The sequence below is a fragment of the Electrona antarctica genome (assembly GCF_951216825.1).
Source record: "Electrona antarctica genome assembly, chromosome: 22".
Taxonomy (NCBI): Eukaryota; Metazoa; Chordata; class Actinopteri; order Myctophiformes; family Myctophidae; genus Electrona; species Electrona antarctica.
In genome coordinates this window covers 38,677,819-38,700,705 of record NC_136805.1, presented here as the reverse complement: position 1 = coordinate 38,700,705, position 22,887 = coordinate 38,677,819, and the positions used below count along the sequence as shown (strand labels likewise).

At 46.6% G+C, this 22,887-nt stretch overlaps 1 protein-coding gene across 1 annotated transcript in view; it reads right to left on the bottom strand.

Annotated features, from left to right (window-relative positions):
- Positions 1-2,897: 2,897 nt before the first annotated feature.
- usp54b (ubiquitin specific peptidase 54b) overlaps positions 2,898-22,887 on the bottom strand; it is a gene marked incomplete at its 5' end in the record, with an annotated part of 109,508 nt that continues 89,518 nt past the window's right edge. Inside the window, 5 exons of the mRNA XM_079492381.1 lie at positions 2,898-3,087; positions 14,830-14,991; positions 15,896-16,020; positions 20,161-20,384; positions 20,942-21,302. Coding sequence (XP_079348507.1) covers positions 3,056-3,087; positions 14,830-14,991; positions 15,896-16,020; positions 20,161-20,384; positions 20,942-21,302 — 904 coding nt within the window. The 3' untranslated portion in view covers positions 2,898-3,055. The remainder of the gene's footprint in view (positions 3,088-14,829; positions 14,992-15,895; positions 16,021-20,160; positions 20,385-20,941; positions 21,303-22,887) is intronic.

Below are 22,887 nucleotides of genomic sequence, written 5' to 3'. Positions count from 1 at the left end.
GGCCCGCTGTTTTTTTATCTCGACCGCCTGTTCCGGCCCGCATGCAGGTATTTAAAGAATACCTACTGAAAAAAGTATTTAGAGAATTCCATGCTAGAAGGCTTTCTTACCTTTATTTGTAGTTGTTACGTCCCCACCAAAGAGGTCCAGGTGTTATTTTGCGCAAAAGCGCATTATTGGCTATTTCCCCTACCATAAGTCCTCCATGAATTGCATTGAATTGCCTTGGGGTGTTGTGCTAATTCGCTTATTTCCATCACTCAAAAATCTATATTTTTTGTATATATCCTCTCTTCATAATGTAAATAGTATCCCGAGCGGCACACTTATACTACTTATTTCGATGGAAATAAGCGAATTAGCACAAAACCCAACCCCCATTGAGGGCTTATATTAGGGGAAATAGCCAATAATGCACTTTTGCACAAAAATAACACCTGGACCTCTTTGTTGGGGACGTAACAACTACAAATAAAGGTAAGAAAGCCTTCTAGGCTAGCATGGAATTCTCCTTTTAAATATACCGCCCGCAACAATTTCGTCGGGTCGTGCGCCGGGTGCCGCGGGGTCTCCCCGCTCCCGATGAAGGGCTCTAAGAGTGGAGCTCTACCTTGTTGAGGTAGGTGGGGGTGCTGGTGGCGCAGTCTGCCCCGTATGCACTCCTCTCCATGTCGGCACTGGGGGTCTGGGAGTACACGCGTCTCTCCATGTCTGCAGTACTGGGGGTCTGGGAGTACACACTCCTCTCCATGTCGGCACTGGGGGTCTGTGAGCGAGGCTGGCTGGAGACCCTGGATATGAGCCTTTCTGACGGGCTCCAGTCTGTAACCACACACACACACGCACACACACACACACACACACACACACACACGCAGGGAGGGATGCCGAAATACACACATTACACAACCACACCACACGACAGGCAAGGAGGGATGTCAACATACATGACGTGGCTGCATACAGACCAGCTGACATGAACGATGCTTTTTCAACACTTTTAGAGCCTATCGATGGTCACATTGGTGGGATAAGCCCCACTAAATGGAACAGAGCTTTAATTAGTATAATTGGGTAACACCCCGGGCTCCATTTTCGTCACCGCTAAAGCCCTTATCCCTAAACTTCTTTGCCTTTTTTTTACTATTTTGCAAAACATTTTTGAATTGTTAAAATGGCCAGTCTACAAGCTCACAACATGTCAATGTAGATTGGCTATAGTTGAACTATTCAAAAATGTTTTTACAAATAGTAAAAAAGGCAAAGAAGTTTAGGGATAAGGGGTTTAGCGGTGACGAAAATGGAGCCCCCCGTGTTTTAGCAACTTTTCCACTATGAAGGGTAACCCAGAACATTCCATGAAAACTTTCTAGAACATACATTTTGTGGGAACGGAAAGATAAATGGCTGTCTCGCTCTCTGTGTCTCTCACTATGGGTGTATAGAGCGTCGCAGTCCCGCCCCCTCGAGAGACCCGGAAAAGAATTCCCCGTTCATTTTCCTCATAGACTTTTCAAAAAGTATTTATTTAAAGACGTTTACGCCGCGGACAAAGCCAACTCGAGTTGTGACACACATCATGACAATAAACACAATGTTTTGGACCAAACAAAGAATTAGAAAGAAGAAAAAAACGGCAGGTTACAACTTTTTGTTGTTGTTGTTTTTATTCTTTGTAATTTTTGTTTGGTCCAAAATATTGTGTTTGTTGACATGATTTGTCACAACTCGAGTTGGCTTTGTACACGCTTAAAAGGTCTTTAAATAAGTACTTTTTGAAATGTCTATGAGAAAAAATGCATTGGGAATTATTTCCTGGGCCTGGTGTCGTCATGAAAGGGGCGGGACTGCGACGCTCTATATATGTATATGTGTAAATTTGCACGTCGCCTTTTCTGGTAACAACCGAGGTGTGGTTCGCTTAGTTCTTGAAGTCAAAAAGGACGGGAGGATACCTTCATAGGAAAACAACAACAACAAGACATTTCAGGACCAAAACAAGCAAGCATGCATACCGTACCGGTCCTGCCGGCCTGCAGACTGGCATGGTAAAGGGAGTCCAGCTCAGACAGGTCGCCGTCCTTGCGGTCACCGGGTTGGTCATGCTGTCCAGAGGCATGCTGGGACGTGTAGTCCTGGTTGGCGGGGGGTGGGTGTTGCCTGATGGGAATGCAGCGGTCCGGGGGCGTGTCGTACGGCGTCACCACGGCGTCGGGGCGGTCCAGGCTCCAGGACGACCAGTGGCGCTCCACCACCGTGTCAGCGGCGGGGGGCGGGGGGGCGGCTCCCTGGCCGCTCGGCCAATGGCACGTCGGGACTGGGGCGGCGGGACTGATGCTGGCGGCTGGGGCCGGGGGGGCGGGGCGAGGTGGCTGCCACAGAGGCGGGAGGAGGGGCCTCCTCTGCTGCTGCGGCGGTAACTCTGACGGGGCGGGCGGGGGAGGGCGCGGTGGGGCTGGAGGCGGCGGAGGGGGGCGCGGAAGGCGAGCGCGGAGGGTGTCTGGGCGGAAGGCGTCGGGATAGAAGGTGTCCGGGCGGAAGGCGTCGGGATAGAAGGTGTCCGGGCGCGGCACCGCGCGCGGCGGTTCGGGGGAACGCGCAGGGGGCACGGGCGACCGTGCGGTGCCACGCGCCACCGCCTGCTGGCCGTCAGTGTGTGGCGCGTGGCCGTGCGGCGAGGCCGCTGCGTCCCAGAGACGCAGGGGGAGGGAGGGCAGCGAGATGGCCATGTGCTTCCCCAAGGGTCTGACGCTGACCCCTCCCGCCGCCAGCAGGTCGCACAGCCTCACCCCCCCGGCGACGGGACCCTCCTCGACCCCCCCGGCGGCCCCTCCTCCCGTCTCCTCCTCCTCCTCCCCCCGGGGGCTACGCGGGGGGCCGAGGGGGTGCGTGGTGGCGGCAGGCCACGTGGGAGAGGGCCTGTACGGTGGAGGAGGGGGATGCAGGGGCGGGGTCATGCCCGTGGGGGGCGGGGCCACGGCGACGTCCCGACGAATCAATGGCGCCGTGTCGTCCACGTCGTCGTCCTCGTCTTCTTCTTCCTCCTGATTGGGCGTCAGCAGTATTTGGACCGGGCCAGGCTGTTCACTGTAGAGGACAGAAGGAAAAGGGTGGGGGTGGGGGTATGGGGGTGTTGTAGGCGGGATCAAGTCAGCCAGCAAGCCGGGGGTGGGCCAATCGGAACCCAGAGGGAGCTTTTTTCTCTGACGTCAGGTTGTTTGAGTTGCTGCATTATTAGAGGAAGGTCACAGTCACACGCTCAGGATAAACAGACCGGCACACACACAGGTACACTGGCTCGCTTGCTCGCTCTCGCGCACATGCACACACGCACACACACACACACACACGTCACACGCGCACGTGCGCACAAAACCCATTCACAAAAATAAAGAGAGAAAAAGAAAACAGGCATTCGGTTTGCTTTGCCTTGCAGGTGCATCAGTGTGTGTGTGTGTGTGTGTGTGTGTGTGTGTGTGTGTGTGTGTGTGTGTGTGTGTGTGTGTGTGTGTGTGTGTGTGTGTGTGTGTGTGTGTGTGTGTGTGTGTGTGTGTGTGTGTGTGTGTGTGTGTGTGTGTGTGTGTGTGTGTGTGTGTGTGTGTGTGTGTGTTTGTGAAGAGACTGCACAAGACATGCACGGACTGCATTTGTCATACTTTATTTTCATGTTTTATGACTATGTAGCCTATCTATGTTCCAGACATACATACAGTACTGCCATTTGTGACCGTTTCTGACCGAGGATATATGAGTCATTGATTTCTTTTTTCTTTTCTTTTTTTTTCATGGCATATGAAAGCAGGGAATCATAGCTTCAAATTGACAAATCAGGTTGTTCAGTTTGACCCACTGGTTTTGGAGATGTGGCTTATAGAGTAATGTCTTGCAGAGTTGAGAAAACAGGCTTGTAAAGGTATCACTTCTGTGGTCTCTATAGTCTACGCTTACCCTTATGGGTCCATTTCTTCGAGTTACATTAACACTGTGATTTGACTGCGAACAACGGTGTTCGCAGTGTTTGCCGAGTCAGAGACAAAAAAATAAAAAAATAAAAGTTAAAACAACCAAACATAAACTTTTCCGTTCACTCTCCCATCTCATTTCAAATTCAGCGTGTGGTCCCCGTATTCAATTTCCGGGGAGGGGATTTTTCGGGAAAATAAGAGAATGGAGTGGCGTGGTCGGAGCGCACCGGGGCGCCTGGTTCTAGCCCATTCTGGACGGGAACCCGTTTTGGTGTTTTAACTAAGCATCATGTTATACTTTAGCTATTGAAAAATAGCAGATCTACAAGCTCATAGCGCGCCACTCGCCTTGTAGGTCTGCTATTTTTTTTTTAAAGTGTGAAAATGTGGCACAAATCTATTCTTTCGGAAGACTTTTCATTTATTTCGACGTCAGGCCTGCATGGTTCTAGGTGCGTTCTGCATGGTGCTATAATACATCACGGCTGTTAGATGGATGTGGCTCCGTGGAGGGCCATTTGGCCCTCGCTCCGGCTGCTATATTACCTTATTGATTTACATACAGCGCTGGTATGTGCAGGATATGATGTATGTATGGCATTAATGTAATGGACGCTGTCTGGAGAGGCTTATGTAGGAGAAGCCGATGCAGTGGTCGGGATTATGTTTGTCTGCCACTTGATTAGTGTGTGTGTGTGTGTGTGTGTGTGTGTGTGTGTGTGTGTGTGTGTGTGTGTGTGTGTGTGTGTGTGTGTGTGGTGTGTGTGTGTGTGTGTGTGTGTGTGTGCGCATCATGTCCAAGTCTCTGCAACTTTGTTGTGTTCGGTTTTATTTCAATAATGTGTCTGTGTGTACTTTGCTGTGCAATGCACTCTTATGTGCAACTATGTGTGTAAATTCACTGCATATATCGGGCCTTATGTGTGTCTGCGTGTGTGCGCGCGTACATTCCCGCACAATGCACGTGCATGCCTGCACAGTGCACGCGTGCGTCGCCAGAGTATCAACCCCCATCCCCCACATTAACACCCCCCCCCCCACACACACACACACACACACACACCCCATCTCCTCCTCTCCAAGCCTCAGTAATTACCCAGCAGGCTTTGCGGCGGCAGCGGCGGGCCATAAATCAGAGGGCACGGCGTTGATCAATAGACGTTCGGAGAGAGAGAGGGAGGTAATAAAAAGCACAGAGTGCTGAGCTATACCTTCCTCTACTCCTCATCCTCATTCTCTTCCTCTCCTTAGACGGTATGCGCAACAGTGGTTTTTAACCCTTTTGGTGTTAGCATTATGTTATGCTTTAGCTATTGAAAAATAGCAGATCTACAAGCTCATAGCGCGCCACCGAGTGGCGCGCTACGAGCTTGTAGGTCTGCTATTTTTGAAAAATCGAAGAACGACTGACACAGAAACATAGCTTTTTCAGAAAACTGCCAGGATGTAGAAGACATTTTTAGAATCTGATCTCAGGTCAAAAACCTTTTTTTTCATATCAAAGGCCCATTATTTATTCAGCATTTGAGCCACGTGGACCACCATTTTGAGGAGATTTCGACACGCAACGTATGACTTTTTGTCTACAATTCCGTGCTGTATCGAGGCCGGTATATATACCCATAGGAGAGTTAACAGGCAAACGATCAAAAAAATAACAATTCTTCTACATTCTCTTAATTAGACGTCTTGTAAATTAAGTAATGCAGATGTTTGACAATAATTTAATTCTTGAGAGCGTTACGGGTCCATTTGGTTTCATTGTACGCTCTCGATAACGATATCCGATATAATTAATTGCCGTTATGGCCGATAACCGATGATCTCATTCTGTATATAAAAAATAAAAAAAACGATGTCGATATGATCTCATTCTGTATTTTCTTTTTTTTAAACAATGTCGATATGATCTCATTCTGTATTTCTTTTAAAAAGAGTAATAAGTACATTTTGAAAAAGTCTGAATTTGAAACGGCGATGCCTCTTTATTCCCAAACTACAGATGCAGCATTATTGGGATCTAAGGGTTCTCGGATTATTGGGGTACCCCCAATAATTATTGGGGGTACCCAATAATTATTGGGGTACCTCCAATAATCCTGCAGAGGGGCCGCCAAATCTTTGTGTGTAGGAACCTTATTTTGACATTTTTAAATCAGCGATTTTCTGCAAAGAGGCAAAGAGAAGTGTTGAGGGTTTAAGTCGTACAACATCAGAAGACACACATTTAACATCAACATGTAGTTCATCTCTCTCTCTCAGCTAAGAGGTCTTTGCCCTGAAAAACGTTGAAGAGGGCCCCGCTCTATACTGTCTACAGAAGGACAATGCACTTAACGTTTACAGATTAAATTAATGATTTCATGATCATTTCTAATTAACGTAAAGTGCACTTGAGTTCCTTGAAAGGTGCTGTATAAATAGAATATACCATTATTACCGCAGTCAAAGGCACTGATTTGATTGAACCTCCTGCGTGTCTCCTGGTACAACACCGTGTCTATGGTCTCGTGGGCCAGACTGATGAAATTAGGGATGGGAATTATCGATCAATGCATTAATCGGTACGTTTTGAATGATAAGCTTATCGATCGATTAACCGGTTAGTTGATAAGCGGCGTTTAAAAACGAATGATCCGAGAATCTCAAATTCCCTCGACGTCTAGCATAAAAATCTACACTTTGCCTTAATCAAATATTTATTTGACCATTAGCGATACAGGGCCTGGCAATGTGTCATCTTTGTATGAGGAATAAAATTAAATGAAAAGTGCCACACTGTCTGTTACTGTACATGTACATCAGATGCAAAAGCAGACGCTTCGATTCATTATTTTGTTTTTCTTTATAATTTTTATCCCACGATTTTGTAACCCATTTTTCACCCCTGTGTCAATTATCTAATGTGATCCTGGGCTCTACACACCCTCCGCCAACCTAGTCCCCATATATGGGGGACATGGGGAGAGCAACGGACTTGAACTCATGATTCCTTCATGCCTGAGTGTCCAAGTTGCTCCTTTACACCTGACAGGGGGGAGTTTCCCTGGTTGGACGTAGCGTGTGGAAGGAACACGTTATTCCAATCAGTTCCTTTCACCTCCATCAGGCGCCCCGGCTGGCCAGGGGGAGGCAGTTTAGAGACCAGGATTACTGCATGTTGCAATGCATACTCCCTAGTTGCAATGCTTGGTTCTGTCATACGGTCTGGAGCAACGGATGCTCCCAAAATGAGCCCAGGGGGGTAAAGCGGCCGCCTCGCCGCTCGGGGTCTTTACAGTCGCGCAGATTTATCGCCGCCATAAATCAAAAATAATAGAAGCGAGCCTATATAGCTTGCTGCTGCTTAGCAGTAATGGCATATTCAAAAATAAATTTGTATTAAAAAAAAATATATATATATATTGTGTGTGTATATATATATATATATATATATATATATATACAATACATATTGTTTTTTGTTTTGTTTTTTAATATAAATGTATTTTTGAATATGCCATTACTGTATATTATATATATATATATATATATATATATATATATATATATATATTAATTTTTTTTGGGAACTGAAATGACAAAGGGCCTTTTCTCAGCTTTGGGTATTTTGGTATCTCCTTCAAAGTTTTTTCAATTTCATTGAATGATACATCATATGAAAGCTTACATTCTGTACTTTAATAATCTGTAAAAAAAAAAAAAAAAAAAACAGAAAAAATACTCTGGCCGAAATGAGTCCCTTTCTGTCAGCCCCCAGTCACAAATGACAGCTTCCTCTCTCAGCTTTCGTGCAGGTTTAGTGCCAGACTCGGCATTCAGAGATTGTGACTATACAGTGATCTCTCTGAAAGATCATCCTTAGCAGCTCGAACGGTATCTTCAGTGGATTCCCTCGTTCTTCCGGGTCCTTGGAAACGCCCCCAGCCACTAGTTTTACAGTTTTAATGAGGTTAGAGTTAAGTTTAGGCTGTCAATCATAGCGACTGACCAATCACAGCGCACAGCGCATCTATTCAAACACGCTGAAGATCCCATGCTCGCTCATTAGCGCACGCACGCACGAACGAACGCACGCACGCACGCACGCACGCACGCACGCACGCACGCACGCACGCACGCACGCACGCACGCACGCACGCACGCACGCACGCACACACACACACACACACACCCCGCCAGCAGCATAGCCAGAAGCTTTGGCAGAAAGCACATATACATAGAGCAGCACAGAGAAGCACAGCACATAGCCTATGTCTCTCTCTCTCTCTCTCTCTCTCTCAGTAGCGGCAGAGCCTAGCAAAGCGACATTTTGCTGCACCACCGAAAACTACAACATGATGTCACGTTGCGGTAGTCACCATCACCTAAAACTACAACATGATGTCACGCCGCGGTAGTCAACCTTATCACCTAAAACTACAACATGATGTCACGCCACGGTAGTCACCTTATCACCTAAAACTACAACATGATGTCACGCCACGGTAGTCACCTTATCACCTAAAACTACAACATGATGTCACGCCGCGGTAGTCACCTTATCACCTAAAACTACAACATGATGTCACGCCACGGTAGTCAACCTTATCATCTAAAACTACAACATGATCTCACGCCACGGTAGTCACCTTATCACCTAAAACTACAACATGATGTCACGCCGCGGTAGTCACCTTATCACCTAAAACTACAACATGATGTCACGCCGCGGTAGTCACCTTATCACCTAAAACTACAACATGATGTCACGACACGGTAGTCAACCTTATCACCTAAAACTACAACATGATGTCACGCCACGGTAGTCAACCTTATCACCTAAAACTACAACATGATGTCACGCCACGGTAGTCACCTTATCACCTAAAACTACAACATGATGTCACGCCGCGGTAGTCACCTTATCACCTAAAACTACAACATGATGTCACGCCGCGGTAAGTCACCTTATCACCTAAAACTACAACATGATGTCACGCCGCGGTAGTCACCTTATCACCTAAAACTACAACATGATGTCACGCCGCGGTATAGTCACCTTATCACCTAAAACTACAACATGATGTCACGCCGCGGTAGTCACCTTATCACCTAAAACTACAACATGATGTCACGCCGCGGTAGTCACCTTATCACCTAAAACTACAACATGATGTCACGCCGCGGTAGTCACCTTATCACCTAAAACTACAACATGATGTCACGCTGCGGTAGTCACCTTATCACCTAAAACTACAACATGATGTCACGCCACGGTAGTCACCTTATCACCTAAAACTACAACATGATGTCACGCCGCGGTAGTCACCTTATCACCTAAAACTACAACATGATGGTAGTCACCATATCACCTAAAACTACAACATGAAGTCACGCCACGGTAGTCCCCTTATCACCTAAAACTACAACATGATGTCACGCCGCGGTAGTCACCTTATCACCTAAAACTACAACATGATGTCACGACACGGTAGTCAACCTTATCACCTAAAACTACAACATGATGTCACGCCACGGTAGTCAACCTTATCACCTAAAACTACAACATGATGTCACGCCACGGTAGTCACCTTATCACCTAAAACTACAACATGATGTCACGCCGCGGTAGTCACCTTATCACCTAAAACTACAACATGATGTCACGCCGCGGTAAGTCACCTTATCACCTAAAACTACAACATGATGTCACGCCGCGGTAGTCACCTTATCACCTAAAACTACAACATGATGTCACGCCGCGGTATAGTCACCTTATCACCTAAAACTACAACATGATGTCACGCCGCGGTAGTCACCTTATCACCTAAAACTACAACATGATGTCACGCCGCGGTAGTCACCTTATCACCTAAAACTACAACATGATGTCACGCCGCGGTAGTCACCTTATCACCTAAAACTACAACATGATGTCACGCTGCGGTAGTCACCTTATCACCTAAAACTACAACATGATGTCACGCCACGGTAGTCACCTTATCACCTAAAACTACAACATGATGTCACGCCGCGGTAGTCACCTTATCACCTAAAACTACAACATGATGGTAGTCACCATATCACCTAAAACTACAACATGATGTCACGCCGCGGTAGTCACCTTATCACCTAAAACTACAACATGATGTCACGCCGCGGTAGTCACCTTATCACCTAAAACTACAACATGATGTCACGCTGCGGTAGTCACCTTATCACCTAAAACTACAACATGATGTCACGCCGCGGTAGTCACCTTATCACCTAAAACTACAACATGATGTCACGCCGCGGTAGTCACCTTATCACCTAAAACTACAACATGATGTCACGCCGCGGTAGTCACCTTATCACCTAAAACTACAACATGATGTCACGCTGCGGTAGTCACCTTATCACCTAAAACTACAACATGATGTCACGCCGCGGTAGTCACCTTATCACCTAAAACTGGAGTATGAATACCGGTAGGCCTTTAGAAGTTTATGTGTGCGAGTGCACACAAACAGACTCACGCACGCACGCACACACACGCGCACGCACGCACACGCACACACACACACACAGCAATGCTTTACGGATACAAAAGGTCAGGGGTCTCGGGATCTGGGACAACACACATACAAGGGTACTGAAAGTGCTTCGGGGCAGGCAGGCACCATAGTGTAGGACACACACACACACACACACACACACACACACACACACACACACACACACACACACACATACGAGTGGGGGTCCTGAGGTGTTTTCTTTTGGACTGCAGGCAGTGCTGTGGACTGGACACTCACACAATGGACTCGATGTGGGACGGGGTGTGGTGGGATGGGGTCGGGGGTCACGAGGCTGCTTTCCAGACAAGGCACCACTTACTTACTGACGGACACACGGGACGAGTGGGTGGGTGGTCGGATGGGGGGGGGGTGGGTGGTCGGATGGGGTCATGTGGTACCTGTGAGGCTGCTGTGGGCGGGCGCTTGCCGGCGTCTCCCGCTCCACCACCACCACCACTTCCTGTTCCTGCCTGCGTTTGATTGGGCCTCCGGCGGTCCTCATGCACGCAGCTACAGCCAATCCGCTATGAGCGTTAGACTCGTGCACGGGCCTGAGCACAGCTGAGAATATTAACCAATGGAACGGGAGGGAGGGACGGAGGGAGGGATAAAATTGAGGAAAATACAACATACAGAGAGATGGACATAGGGGGTGGGGGGGTAAAACAGAACAAGACAGACAGAGGAGGGGGTGGGGGGGAGGTGGAAGGTATACATGGGAGGAAGAAGGGATGACAGGGAGAGAGACAGATGGAGGTGGGGAGGCGAGCGAGGCCGGTGGTGATGATGTCCACAGAGAAGGAGGGATGAAAGAAAGACAGAAAGAAAGAAAGAAAGAAAGATGTGAGAGACAGGAGAACAGAAGCAGAGCAGAAGGAGTGGTTATGAGGGGGTCGGCATGCAATTATACGCTCCTCTCTGTGTGTGTGTGTGTGTGTGTGTGTGTGTGTGTGTGTGTGTGTGTGTGTGTGTGTGTGTGTGTGTGTGTGTGTGTGTGTGTGTGTGTGTGTGTGTGTGTGTGTGTGCATACAGTAGCCACAATGAGATGTGTGTGTCAGTTAGTTGGTCAAACAGTTGTTCATGGTTAGAAGAATGAAGGACAGATTCTGGGCTGCGTTCACTAAGCTACAGACACCTCCAAAAGTGTGTGTGTGTGCGCGTGCGTGCGTGCGTGTGTGTGTGTGTGTGAGTGTGTGTGAGTGCACATACTGTAGCCCAGTGAACACACCCCGTCATGGTCGCTGTTAGTCAGTTAAAGCAGTGGTTCTTATCAACCTTTTTAACATTTTGATTTCAAGGACCCCCAGTTTGGTATACATAAGGTCACAGACCCCCCCATAACTCAAATGGACCCGTATATACGGGTCCATTTGGTTCCATTAGTACACTCTTGGGAGTTATACAGAACTGTACGGGGTCAATTTTGGTTCCTATAACTATCATTTATTTAGTTGGGTATCCCTCAAGCATTATGTTATACTTTAGCTATTGAAAAATAGCAGACCTACAAGCTCGTAGCGCGCCACCGAGTGGCGCGCTACGAGCTTGTAGGTCTGCTATTTTTGAAAAATCGTGAAAATGCGGCACAATTTAATGTATTCATTTATTTAGTTGGGTATCCCTCAAGGACCCCTGGAGGGGGGAGGGGGAGGGGGGAGGAGGGGGGGGGGGTCCTCACTATGAACCACTGGCTTAAAGAAAAGAAAGGGAATCTTGCAACACGACAACAAAAGATCGACCACCACCTGCTTGGAGGGGAAAAAATGAAAGAGGGTTTTGGGGTTTAGGATGGCATAGCGTTCACACTATATAACTTAGTTTTTGTTTAGTTTTCATCATTAGTAGTAACGCCGTTATCCAATTGCCGAGATGCGTTGTTCTGCTTGTTGTTAGCTGTAATGTCATCTACGTAGCAGCAGGGGGCAGAGTGGTTGAAGTGAGAACATTGGAGCCTGGAATGGCCAGATTATTAAAAGGTATATTCAGTGATTTCCCTTAATTCAAATATCACTTTTTTTTGTTGTTGTTGTGATAATCCTCCCTACTATAGAGTGTGCTGACCATATAAGGATTTCCTCCCTGTCCCCAGTTCATTCCTGGGGGTAAAAAACCCCCATAGGTTTCGTTTTTGGCTAGGTGGCCCAGCCTTCATCCAATCAGGATATAGAGGGGCCTTCCGCCAATCATGATCAAGGTCAAGGTCTAGGCTATACAGGTGGGTGAGCCTTCACCTGCCTTCAATCGACACAAGGCCATGTATGAACAGGAAAGACACACACAAACACACACGCACGCACACTGAACTCCAATCCCTCTGGAAGATTTCACCCACAATTTTCTTTTTTTTCTATCAATTTACACACTCCATGGAAACTTGAATTCATGGAGATTACATTTTTTGTTGCATTCCTAAGATAACAATTTCATGATTGGAGGAGTCACGTCCGGTTTGTAGGTCATCAAAAAACAAGAACGACTCGGTCATAATTGCCAGTTGCAGCAAACTCTGGTTTATGAGCAGCTGCTATAATCAGGTCACGGCTTCACGTTGTTGCAGCGGTGAGACTTCAGAGTATGGGGTTTTATGGCTACGTCTCCCATTGGCTTAGAGGGGTGGTTTTCAACCCTTTTCATGTCAAGGTCCATTATTTATTCAGCATTTGAGCAACGGACCACCATTTGATGACATTTAGCCTCTCAGACCCAAAACTAAACTTTTTTTTTTGGGTTGAACTACTCCTTTAATCCTAACCCTAAAGCATGCGTTGTACTGACTTACGCGCTAGACCAAAAATAGCCGACTATACAAGCTCACACTGCGCCTCAGATGCTTATAAGAGCTTATAAAAGACTAATCCCAAAAGACTCATCGTAAAGGACTAATCCTAATTTATATTAAAAAAAAGAGGGAAAAACATAAAAACAACCGTTTCCCTTGTGAGGATTAGGACTATTTTCTAAATCTTGTGGGCCCTCACAAGTACACAAACATACGCACGCACGCACACACACGCACATCTCCGCCTATACCTTCACTGCAAATAAAGTCAAGCGCATACATACATACATACACACAAACAAAATGTGCAAGCCTACACGACACATAAATGCACACACAATCCTTACAATCTATGCAGGCGTCTGCCACACAGAACCCAGACGACTGGATCCACGTTGAGATGGATCATGGACCGGACCGGACTGGACCGGACCAGACAGACAGACAGACAGACAGACAGACAGACAGACAGACAGACAGACAGACAGACAGACAGACAACAGTGACAGCAGGGCGTGTGCCTGACTGACAGCTACCTTCAACATCCTCTTCTCTTGTTTCATCTCCATCGATCTCCCTCCCTCCCTCACTACCTCCTTGTTTGTTTGTTTGTTCTCTCTCTCTCTCTCTCTCTCTCTCGCACGATGGCAGGCTATCAGTCAAATCTGGTCACATATGTGGGACTGTCAATCCAATATTGAAAAGTATTGAAGTGCCTGACGACTAGATGACTGACACCTGTGTGTCTCACCTCACCTGCTCCCATTCTCCCTAATGGACCTAGTCTATATAGCCCTTGATGCCTACACATGGTTGTTGGTTTATCATGTTTGCCTACATAGTTTACAGGTATGTATTGCCTCGTAAGGTGTACCTATGTTATACTTTTGCAAAGTAAAGACAAGTTTCAGTTGATTCTCGTTTCCCGTGTCTGATGATTCTGCATATTGGTTCCTTGCCTGGGTTTTGAAGCCGTGACAGAAATATGTTCTGCCTAATAGGGTGTCAAAACGTGTACGTCACCAAGAGGGGGGGCGGCGGCCATTTTTGTGGGATTTTAAACTCTAGCCCACATGACTCAGAATAGAGTGACGGTGGTCTGTTTTTGTAAACATTGAGCTCGTTCCTGGGCGACAACACAGTGAGCCAACACCAGAATGGAAAGAAAAATTGGCGGGCTCGACATACCTTACGAGCACCATTGTGAGATGTCAAGTTTAGAATGGTTGCACGTTGTTTGTAGAACTCCCTCTGGTGTTTAAAAAAAAGAACGGATAGTCCCTCACTGTGTAAACATAAACAAGCCAGACAATCCCAGAAGTATGACGGCCGCTACCACCACGTGACACATATGTTGACGCCCCCCCCTAAAGGAGATTTTGGTACGCTCTATTGCCGAGCCCTGGTTTAGGGTTCAGGGTATATATGGGGTTCTTACATAACATACCCTGGTTTAGGGTTCAGGGTATATATATGGGGTTCTTACATAACATACCCTGGTTTAGGGTTCAGGGTATATATATGGGGTTCTTACATAACATACCCTGGTGCTGCAGCTGGTCCAGGTCCAGGTACTTGCTGGGTTTGGGGTTGAAGCCCATGGCCACCTCCTTCTCCGCCTCCCTCCTCCTCTGCTGCTCCTGCTGCCTGGCTCTCCTCGCCACCTCCTCCTGCAACTCGTCCAGCTCGCTGCGCCCCCCAGAGCCTGCAGCATGCGCACGCACGCACGCACGCACGCACGCACGCACGCACGCACGCACGCACGCATGCACGCACGCACGCACGCACGCACGCACGCACGCACAGATAAGCACACAGAAGAGGACGTGGAAGTTGTTATGCGGACCATGGAATCCCGCAGGGCTCTATGATGCTATAGTGACTTTTTGTTCTGTTTCTCCAGAAAGGTCCGTCTATACCAGCTAATGATGCATCGCGTATTTCCGACTAACTGTTTCCCACGATACGAATGCAGCTTAACCCAGGGTTCCCCAATAGGCGGCCCGCGGACCATTTGCGGCCCGCGGAAGAATGAAAAAAAATCTGGGGGTCCCAGATATAAATGCCATTAAATGGGGGTCAGTAGCCTATGCATGTCAAACTGGGCATCCTTTTCAAATGGGGTCCTGGGCAAGACCTCGACCTCACGCGTGCAGACTCGGCCCCCAGCCTGGTACCCTAGTCAAAATATGGCCCTCGAGGAAAATTAATTGGGGAACCCTGGCTTAACCCATTTTGACCTGAGATCAGATTCTAAAAATGTCTTCTACATCCTGACAGTTTTCTGAAAAAGCTGTTTCTATGTCAGTCGTTCTTCGATTTTTCAAAAATAGCAGATCTACAAGCTCGTAGCGCGCCACTCGGTGGCGCGCTATGAGCTTGTAGATCTGCTATTTTTCAATAGCTAAAGCATAACATAATGCTAACACCAAAAGGGGTTCCCGCCCAAAATGGGTTAAGTGGTGAACTTGTTTCTATACACGGATACCACATAGAACTCCTCGCATGCAAACACGCATTTATACACACGTACGTACGGACAGACAGACACGCTCTCTCTCACACACACACACACACACACACACACACACACACACACACACACACACCTAGGTTGCTGGGAGATGTCAGCTCCTGTAAGATGGCACCGCTGCTCTTCGACTTGGGCACCGAACGCCACGAGGGACCTGACATCAGCACACGCTGCTTCTGCTGCGTCTGCCCCGCCACCTCCCTGAGAGAGAGAGAGAGACAGACAGACAGACAGACAGACAGACAGACAGACAGACACACAGACAGACAGACAGACAGACAGACAGACAGACAGACAGACAGACAGACAGACAGACAGACAGACAGACAGACAGACAGACAGACAGACAGACAGACAGAGAAAGAGACAAACAGACAGAGAAAGAGACAAACAGACAGACAGACAGAGAAAGAGACAAACAGACAGAGAAAGAGACAAACAGACAAACAGACAGAGAAAGAGACAAACAGACAGAGAAAGAGACAAACAGACAAACAGACAGAGAAATAGACAAACAGACAAACAGACAGAGAAAGAGACAAACAGACAGAGAAAGAGACAAAGAGACAAACAGACAGAGAAATAGACAAACAGACAGAGAAAGAGACAAACAGACAGAGAAAGACACAAACAGACAAACAGACAGAGAAAGAGACAAACAGACAGAGAAAGACACAAACAGACAAACAGACAGAGAAAGAGACAAACAGACAGAGAAAGACACAAACAGACAAACAGACAGAGAAAGAGACAAACAGACAAACAGACAGAGAAAGAGACAAACAGACAGAGAAAGACACAAACAGACAAACAGACAGAGAAAGAGACAAACAGACAGAGAAAGAGACAAACAGACAAACAGACAGAGAAAGAGACAAACAGACAAACAGACAGAGAAAGAGACAAACAGACAAACAGACAGAGAAAGAGACAAACAGACAGAGAAAGAGACAAACAGAGAGACAGACAGAGAAAGAGACAAACAGACAGAGAAAGAGACAAACAGACAAACAGACAGAGAAAGAGACAAACAGACAGAGAAAGAGACAAACAGACAGAGAAAGAGACAAACAGACAGAGAAAGAGACAAACAGACAGACAGAGAAAGAGACAAACAGAGAGACAGAGAGGGGGCATTAGGAGATAGCAAGTGTAACATGAACTTGTGATGTTATTAAATGACTGGCAGAACGCTGAGTGAGCTCTTGTATCTCATGTCATGCGGAACACGATCACAATGAAATCATGAGCACCAGCTATATATCTGTGTATATCTATGTATATATAATAAAATAAAATCTAATATTATTTACATTAACCCATTCAGGCCTGAGATCAGGTTCTAAAAATGTCTTCTACATCCTGACAGTTTTCTGAAAAAGCTATGTTTCTATGTCAGTCGTTCTTCGATTTTTCAAAAATAGCAGACCTACAAGCTCGTAGCGCGCCACTCGGTGGCGCGCTATGAGCTTGTAGATCTGCTATTTTTCAATAGCTAAAGCATAACATAATGCTAACACCAAAATGGGTTCCCGCCCAAAATGGGTTGAATCCCAGCAAATTAGAATAGGATTATGTTCTCAAACGGAGCTCTGAAGGAAGACACTACATGGTCTCTGATGGCTGTTTCTAATTTCTAAAGATTTCTTTCCAGAGTCTAGAGGTTAAACTGAAAAGCCTCTGGGCTCCTTTGGATTTGAGTCTAGACTCTGGAACAGGTTTTTCCTCCTGGATCCAAGGCCTTTTGTCTGATATGCAAGGTCTTATAAGATCACTATATAATGTATAAACAGGTCTTATAAGATCACTATATAATGTATAAACAGGTCTTATAAGATCACTATATAATGTATAAACAGGTCTTATAAGATCACTATATAATGTATAAACAGGTCTTATAAGATCACTATATAATGTAAAAACAGGTCTTATAAGATCACTATATAATGTATAAACAGGTCTTATAAGATCACTATATAATGTATAAACAGGTCTTATAAGATCACTATATAATGTATAAACAGGTCTTATAAGATCACTAATGTATAAACAGGAGCAAGACTGCCTTGTCTTAACCCATTTAGACCTGACTTCGACATTTAGAAAAATGTCTTCTAATTTCTGACGTTTTTCTGAAATACCCATGTTTCTATATCGGTAGTGCTCAATATTTCATGTCAAGGACCCCAAACATTATATGTAATATGCCTCCGCCCCCCCCCCCCCCCCATGTGAAAATATGTTGTTCCAGGGACCTCCCCAGAAGCAAAGCCTCCACTCTGTATCAAAGATTTGAGGCACATTTTCGCGATTTTTCAAAAAATAGCAGACCTACATGTTCATAGCACGGCACTCGGTGCCGCGCTATGAGCTTGTAGATCTGCTATTTTTCAATAGCTACAGTATAACAATGCTTTAAAACACCAAAAGGGGTTAAATGTAGGTATCAGAAAGTTCAAGTCCACTGGAAACGTCACCAGAAGCCAGTACTCATTATGCAGAAGGTCCCATTTCAGTACTGTATGTATACGATGTATAGAAATCCTTTGAAAATTGCATATATGTGACCCCTTCCAGTATTTTCACACACAAGTCGGCTCTAATGAAACTCCACAATAGTCCAAAATACTTATTTTATTTTTTTTGGTGGTTTTCGTTTTTAGCCACATTAACACAGTTGGAATGTTAAAGAATGTTTTTATTCCATCAGAAAGTCGTTTTAGTGTCATTAAGTCATTGCAAAAATGTCTCTGTAATTAAAGATTATTTGCGTATTTTGGGGGTGTGAACATTCCTGCACGTATTTACATAGAGTTGTTTCGATTGGCCATACCTATGTATTGTTCTCCAGTATATTAGGTCTGAAATGGTGTAGCTGTAGAGAGATGACACGACAGCGACGACCATACGTTTCATGATTCATCCATCCTCTCTTTTGTTAACCCATTTAGATCATGAGGACGATTCTACAAATGCCTTCTAAATCCTGACGTTTTTCTGAAAGACCCCATGTTTCTACGTCAGTCGTTCTCAAACATTTCCATGTCAAGGACCCCCCCCAAAAAAATAATGTAATTGGCCGCCGACCCCCATGTGAACATAAGTAGTTCCAGGGACCCCCCCCCCCCCCCCCCTCCTCCAGAAGCAAAGAGATGAGTTAAAAACGTTCGCTGTGAATATTCAAAGATTTGCGCCACATTTTCACGATTTTTCAAAAATAGCAGATCTACAAGCTCGTAGCACGGCACCGCCACTCGGTGGCGCGCTATGAGCTTGTAGAGCTGCTATTTTTCAATAGCTAAAGTATAACATAATGCTTAAAACAAGGGGCACTAGTGGGCCAGACACTACACAATTCTGATGGCTTTTGTAATGGGCATAAAAGAGTATTTATTACTCTTTATTAGTATTATCTAAAAAAAAAACTTTGCCTCAAGAAAACACCTCATGACACCACGGCTCTCTGACACCAGGGCTCCACCGGTCGCATCAGCGTCGCGTCTCCGTCACCGTCAGGGAATGTTCCCTTTTTAATCAATGAAGGGTGGCTCCACTGCCCGCGTTGCGTTGCGCTGACGGAGACGCGACGCGTGCATTCAAATTGAACCGGTGCGTTTTTTGACGCACGCGACGGAGACGCAACGCGTCCGGTGGAGCCCTGGCGTTAGTGATAGTAGCACGAGTACAGTGTGTGAGTACAGAATAAATTTGAGTGAGCATCTGTATGAATGTCCTACTACACGTGTGGTGGATGGGTGTGCACATGTGCACGTGTGTGTGTGTGCGTGTGCGTGTGTGTGGGTGTGTGTGTGTGTGCGGGTGCTCGCGTGTGTGTGTGTGTGTGTGTGCGTGTGCGTGTGTGTGGGTGTGTGTGTGTGTGTGTGTGCGGGTGCTCGCGTGTGTGTGTGTGTGTGTGTGCGTGTGTGGGTGTGTGTGTGTGTGTGCGTGTGCGCGCGTGCGTGCGCTCGTGTGTGTGTTTATGCGTGCCCTTGGGGTGGCCCAGTTCTTTTATAACTCCTTCATGACTTTGCGCACGCACTTGTTTGAGCATTCGTCTATGTTTGTCTTGACCATAGTATATGTGTGTGTGACCGTGCGTGCGTGCGTGCGTGCGTGCGTGTGTATTCTTGTTTGTATATTACGAGCAGGCATATGCATGCAAGGCCAAATATGCACATGCATTATGCATGTGCATATTATTCGCCTTTCATGCATGCACACATAATGTCTGTTCATTTGCATATGTACTTGATGTACGCACTGTGCGTGCGTGCGTGCCGTGCACATACTTCCGCGCATGCAAGCGTGCGTGCGTGCGTGCGTGCGCGTGTGTTGGCATACCTGTCTGGACTGCTGCTGTTCCTCTCGCTGCTCTCGTAGCCGCTCTCCATGCGCTGTATGAGCCGTGGCTGGTGCTCCACCCCTCTGAGGGGTGGGGGGAGGGGGGGCGGGGCCATGGTGGTCCTGCCCCCGCCCCCCGGCGGTCCCTTCTGCTGCTCACCCCCTCGGTCCCCGCCCCCGGCCTCTCCTCCTCTCCTCAGGGCGCCCGCCGTCTCCGCTAAACCCTGCTCATTGGATGAAGAAAAAAAGAAAAGCAAAAACAGTTTTCTGAAAAACCTATGTTCGGTTCTCAGACTTTTTGACCAGGAGCTTGGGGCTTTACATTGATTTGCTACTACGTCTAGTAGCGACCGTAGTGGACACTTTTTCATGATTGGCTGCCTCTATGCCAATGGGAGACAAAACCCCATAGTCTGAATGGCATAAAACCCATACTCTGAACGCCCAACGTGAAGCCGTGAGCTGAGGCATTCTTGTTTAATTCTCTTTCCCCTAGCGGAAATTATTTTTCCGCTGAAAATTCTGCGGAAATTATTTTTCCACGGAAAATTCTGCGGAAATTATTTTCCCGATAGGGGATGCTAGCGGACCTGTTCAGCCCCAACGTATACTCCGTGTATATAATGGTTGAGCCCCAACGGCAGCTTTTAACATTGGTCCGGTTGCTAAGGCAACGCCCCGTCACCACCAGCTATGGTGGTGGTGACCCCTCAGATTTCGGGACAGAGTAGTATTGATGATTTCATTTTGATGCCCAAGGAAGTATATCGAAAATCGATACCTGCTGCTGCTGCTGCTGCTGCTGTGCAGGGGGCAAGGAGCCCGACGCCGGCCCGACGCTCCGGTGGTGCTGGGGCTCTGGCGGTGGGAGGCAGGGGCCCGGGGCGGTGCTGTAGCCTTGAGGGTGGCATGGGGCGGTGCTGTAGCCTTGAGGGTGGCATGGGGGGCCTTGGACGGTGCTGTAGCCTTGAGGGTGGAAGGGGCCCGGGGCGGTGCTGTAGCCTTGAGGGTGGCATGGGGGGCCCGGGAGGGCGCTGCTGTAGCCGGGAGGAGGGTCTCTCTGCCGGGGGGTGAAGATGCTGTCAATGTTCAGAGCCTCTCTCCGGGGCCTCCAGGCGGGCCTGTAGCGCCCCCCAGAGGAGCTGGGAGGAGAGACGGAGGGAGGTTGGAGAGGCAACATGTCTGAAAGCACTTGCTCTAGCCTCGACAACATTACAGGCGTATGCAAAGTCTCAACTTATGTTACAAAAAACACACCCCTTAAGGCTAAACCCCACCCATCAGAGGTGTGGCTCCCAAAGGTACCTTTCAGCAAAGGTACCTACCAAAACCTCAGTGGAAGAGACAAAGTGGTAGGGACTGGAGCACTCTATAGTGTATAGGCATAGTTTCATTATATAGATATTCCACTGTTAGGTTCTTAGCTTACTTTGATTCTTGATGCCTTTTTTTATGTATTTGATGTATTACCATGTGTTGTTCTTGTGTACTGCAAATCGCTCTGGATTAAGAGCGTCTGCTAAATGTCTAAATTGTAAACATGTTACATACTGTATATATAGGGCAGTGGTTCTCAAACTGTTTCCCTGCCAATGACCCTCAAATTGAGATATATTTGGCCCCAGACCCCCATCTGAAAAGGCTTTGTGCGAGGGAGGGACCGCCAGAAGAAAATATATTTATGGGTTTTATGAAGATAGTTTGAAAATGGACGAAGTCCTTTATAAGACAGAGTATAAAACAAGGCTCAAATGGTTAGTAAAGGAAGTAAGTATAGCTTTTGCTGAGTGCCAAGGAGGGTCCCGTTTTTATAGTCTTTGTTACGAGCTCCCATTCTCAGGACGAACACTGAGCTACAGTCAAATGGTTACAAAAGTACAAAACAAATCCCAGACGGTGAACATTTTGATTTCACACATAAAACTAATAATACTGTCACTGCTGTTGACCATAATAAATGTGCTGTATGTGTGACGCAAGGTTATAATACTTTTTCATTATAGTTTAGTTTTAGTTAGTTTTGACTTTAAAAATATATATATGTTATTTTTGTATTTTATTCAGTTAGTTTGAGTTAGTTGTTAGAGTGGGTTTGCTAGTTTTTACTAGTTTTACTGAAGAAAAGGTGGCGATCCGAGCACTCAAAAAGGTGTAAAAATGAGGAGAGGGTGGATATAAAATCAAGGTACTTGAGCCTTCATCAGGGCAGGTATCATAATGCAGGATTGAAAAGGGCCAGAGTAAGTATTGTGTAATAAAAAACCCAAGAAAAGATTAAGCTTACACATAAATTGACAAAAACGAAAACGAAGGGCATTTTGTCTATCATTTCAGTTAGTTTTAGTTTGTTTTGTAAACACGCATTTTTTTTTTTTTTTTCAATTAACAAAAATCGGCATAATGGTCATCAGGACTGGGTATAATACTATAGGATTACCGTGTTAGAATGAGATATAGTGTGTATGTCACGAATTTTTCTATTGGCATTAAAATGACGAATTAAGTGCAGGTAGAAGGCACTGTTAATTAGGGTGGCCATAAGAGGGTTAAGGGGTGGTGCAAGTGTGTGCATGATGTGTGATGAAGGACACATCATGCACGGATGGGACGGGGCCGTCGGGGGTTTATTGTGAGAGCTAGCACTAAGTGGCTAATGATGCCACACGCCTCCGTTAACACTGCAGACTTATGAATTATTAGTGTCGAGGGCAGGTGGGTCTATTATTC